The 4,048-nt window shown below is 40.1% G+C and overlaps 1 protein-coding gene across 1 annotated transcript; it reads right to left on the minus strand.

Annotated features, from left to right (window-relative positions):
• Nucleotides 1–1,930: 1,930 nt before the first annotated feature.
• Nucleotides 1,931–3,718, minus strand: LOC144702603 (protein HEADING DATE 3A-like). Its single transcript, XM_078574631.1, has 4 exons — nucleotides 3,527–3,718; nucleotides 3,387–3,448; nucleotides 3,132–3,172; nucleotides 1,931–2,242 (listed from the first exon to the last, which is right to left on the minus strand). Exons 1-4 carry the CDS (start codon nucleotides 3,716–3,718, stop codon nucleotides 2,016–2,018), a joined length of 522 nt encoding a protein of 173 aa, XP_078430757.1. The 3' UTR covers nucleotides 1,931–2,015.
• Nucleotides 3,719–4,048: the final 330 nt, after the last annotated feature.

Raw genomic sequence — 4,048 nt, forward strand, 5'->3', positions numbered from 1 at the left:
ATGGTCCAACTGTCGCAAAACAAATAAACTACTCTTGCGTATGGGAATTAACACCGTATAGACTAATCTGGACGCCCTCACAATCTGGAAGATTTCAAGGCGTGGACAGCCGACCAGTTAGTAGTTTATAAACCTCCGAATCTCCGATGAACGACATCCCTTATCGTCGTCAAAACTCTTTGAAAACAACGGCACAACGGAAATCTTCGACGCCAGATTCATTGTAGATTGTCGGCCTTTCTTGACCTGATGATTTATTTCATTTTGTCCTTCTCTGGGTCTGCAACTAGGGATATGTTCAACGAATAAACCTTTTTTATATGCTAAAATACATCAAGAAAAGAGAATCCCAAAAATACATAAAATTCAGAAACCTGAAGAGATTTTTGATAATCAAAGACGAGGGATCCAAACATAGTATCACTTTCGAATGAGGGAACCAAGGAGCTTTTATTCAGTATTGAAAAACCATAAAATATTGAACCTTCAGAATCGTGAATAAGATTTACTGTCCACGAAAGAAATATTTAGATGATACTTGAATCTAGTCCGGGCTTAAGATTTAATATATCAGTTTCCCGACGGTTAGGGTACCAATACGTTGATCTTCCAATATTTCTGACTTTAAGAGGTCAAAGGTTTAAAATCTGAAACACACATTCTTCCTTCGTTTTTCTATCATTTCGAGTTGAGCTGGATGTGATGCAAAAGTCCATCGAAAACTTGTCTTCTGCTGATTAACCGATAGTATTTCAGGATTCGAAATCAATTTTATTAGTTGTACACAGTCATACTGTTTCATTGAAATAAAGATACTTTGTTAAAACTACCCCAGGGAAAGCGGCAAAAAACGACACAATGAGGAAGTGCAGTTAGCTCTTTCGTTGCTATTGAATCAGCGATTTGTTGGGATAGAATCCCAGCTGCCACTCCTTGGCAGCACAGGTCCTGGTGGGAGAGAACAAGGGAGAAGAAGAAGGAAGAATAAACCAGAAGAAAAAACAGATAGTCCAAATGTTCCTTTTAACAAGGAACATAGAGCGGGAGATGAAAGAGTGCTGAGGGGGAACTAAAATAAATCCGTGGGACCCATCCAAGGTCAAACCCCACACAATTAACTCAAGCGTTCTTTACCGAACGTTAATTTCTTCCCGGTTTGTTTCAAATACAGTCTCCACCTTTGGTCGCCGTACTGATATTGTACTCGGAGATTCTGTAACCTAAGATGTGTAGAAAAGTTTTTGGTAGGGGAAGAAACCCTTTTGGAATATAAAAATCAGCTACAAACAGGGATATAATCCGGAGAGAAGAAGATAAATCTTGAAGAAAAAGAACGTCGTCATTATTTTCAAGGAAAGAGGGCCACAAATCGTTTTTGAAGAGCACGGGGGACACAAATATCTGTAACTGTGTATCATTAACTTTCGTTTAATCCCAACTACATTGATATCCTTGAATAAGACGTTTACTTACGAGTAGAAACTTTGCCCGTTCATTTATATGATGGGCATAATTGGAATTGCAGTCAAGAGACTTAAGTCTTCTTCTTCCATTTCTTTAGGGGTCACGGCCATATGATACCCTGAACATCTATTTGGCCATTCATTAAAACGTAGTGAGGGCACATGACACGTCAGCGGCTCGCTCGTCTCTCTGAAATTCTATCCTCCTATGAATCTTGCAGACCTCCTAAAAGGATAGTACTTCGAAGTATACAATGTACTTATACACTGAGATTTTAGCTGATCTGGAATCCTGCTTTTTGTCACAACCTTTTTTCGATTTTTCTGCTGAATACTGCTAAATTTTTCAATCAACATTCATCAATTTACACATAAGTATGTGCATTAGACATTGAGACTTTGAGACTTTGAGCCAAGGATCTGATGTAAAAAGTAGCGGGAGATTTCCAAAAGCTCACCCTCTAACGTTCGCCTGCAACTAATTTACTTACAGAAATGGGGGGAAAGATAACATTGAAGTATTGACGTTCCCTGGTACGCTTGCAAGTCCCTTTAGAAGAAACGCCTTCGACCGGATCCTTCTTCCCGCTGGCAGTTGAAGTAGAGAGCGGCATCCGGTAACCCAAGGTTGTACTCGCGAGAGAATTCATTGGTTTTGAAGTTATGTCTGGAAACTGGAGGGCGAATCGTGTTTCTTCCCTGCTGCTGAAACAAGGCGAAGACTAACAGATGGATTCCTGCCGCGGGTGCTGGGCTTTCATACGAGACAAGCTCTTTTCCTGAATGGAATCGATAAAAATAACTTGATGTTAATGTTAGTATCCGATATTTTCACCTGGGGTTGTAAAGATTAAATTCAATAAAGGTGCCACTAGATGAACTCTAGCTCTAAGTACGGGGAACGGAGTGGGATGGGAGACGCCACTTGAAGCACTCGATTCAAATCTCAAAAAATTACCATTTCAAATATTTTTGGCACAAAAAGGAACTTTTTTAAAATGGTAACTAGATGTGTCGATAGAGACTGATGGTAGAGAAAATATAGACACATCTGTAGTAAGATAAATGGAGCGATAAGCTAATTTCTACTGATTCGGATTTGTATTAAATTAGAGAAACTACATGAAAAATTAGAATGCTTAATTCATTTATAGATTTATCGATACCTACAATATTATGTAGACGGAGGGATATATTCTTATTCACATAGTTTGAGTTATGTATAGGCAGATAGATGACTGGATAGATAGATAGATAGGCAAAGACGGATAGATAGAGGATTGATGAACGAAAGGAAAATGAGATGCACGGATAGACGATGATAAGACAGAGAGAGAGAGAGACTGGGAGCGAGAGAGAGGGAAAAGTTGATACGAGAGAGTGAGAGGCGAACAGAGTGATGGAACTAGTCCTGTATAAATATTCTAATTGGTGAAGGTAGTCAATTGAATTTCGTGAATAGCTGGCGAAAGGCTTGACAGCTCGTATAATTTCTTTGTTGGGTGGATTGTCTACCTCGCGTTGAATATATTTACATGATAAAAAGATCTTTATTTTATTTTTCACGCGCTCGGAAGCAATCAAGCGACAGTAGTATGTATATATTTATTTAAATGACATGAAACAAACGAGCACCATGAAAGAATGACAGTGGACCTTCTAACGTACCAAACTCACCAGTAGTTGTTCCAGGAATGTCGACGACTAGCCTGCGGTCAGCGAATTCCTCAATTAGTTACCCACGACCTTCAAGCCACAGGAAAAATCAATAAAAAAATAGTAAAGGAAATTCAAGTTAAAATTTCTAAAGCTCCTTCCCGATTGATATCAATAAGATTATTGATCTATACTACACGTTAAGAACACTATGGTTTCAGTGTATCCCTTTCGGCTCGGTGTCAGAGCATTCAATAAAAGCCTTACCAATGGAGGTACTCTCTAAGCGTCGGACTGGTTGGGCTTGGTGCGTCCGGATCCACCAGTACCTTAACCGCGTATGAATAGACATCCATAAGATGATATCAACTGTAAAACAGTTGGAGGAGATCGTGCGAGAAACTTACCAGAGTATAAAAGGTTCTCATGTCATCACCTCCGATCTCAACTCGAGGGCGTCGAGCAACTGCCGAAGGCTTGAAGCTCGTTCCATTGATTGCCAATTTAGTGTACTCAACCCTCGGATAGACTGATCGAATAAAGGGATTCAACACTTCACCGACAACGCGGCTAAGTCTCAAGGTATCTTGATCTGTCATCTCCCCATTCCTCGTACAAGAACCCATTCGTTCCTGGCACCTTCTATACAGCTGCTGGGAAAGGATTAGCGTTTCCCGGGGAAAAGTTCTCTCGGCGGCTGGAGCTAGGATAGCTTGTTTACAACGAGGTACCATGAGAAATTTATAGGAAACATATTAGTACCTGTTACTAGTTTTTTAGAAAGACGCTCTCCTATGGACTGACTGATTAGTAATCTGATTAAGGGAGAAAGAGTAGTCCCCTCCCCTCATATGGACGCACTGGTGAAGTGGTCAGGTTCGGGGGTTAAAATATTTTTTTTATCTTTCGTTGGAAGTCCGAGGTTCCTG

Source organism: Wolffia australiana, chromosome 4 (genome assembly GCF_029677425.1).
Source record: "Wolffia australiana isolate 7733 chromosome 4, ASM2967742v1".
Lineage (NCBI taxonomy): Eukaryota > Viridiplantae > Streptophyta > Magnoliopsida > Alismatales > Araceae > Wolffia > Wolffia australiana.

What these genes read in the sequence shown, in the direction of transcription:
- LOC144702603 (XM_078574631.1), bottom strand. Translation starts at nt 3,718, where the DNA reads ATGACAGATCAAGATACCTTGAGACTTAGCCGCGTTGTCGGTGAAGTG. An exon ending in TGAGAACCTTTTATACTCTG is followed by an intron (nt 3,449 to 3,526) that starts GTAAGTTTCTCG and finishes TACGCGGTTAAG; the next exon opens with GTACTGGTGGATCCGGACGC. An exon ending in CTTAGAGAGTACCTCCATTG is followed by an intron (nt 3,173 to 3,386) that starts GTAAGGCTTTTA and finishes CGCTGACCGCAG; the next exon opens with GCTAGTCGTCGACATTCCTG.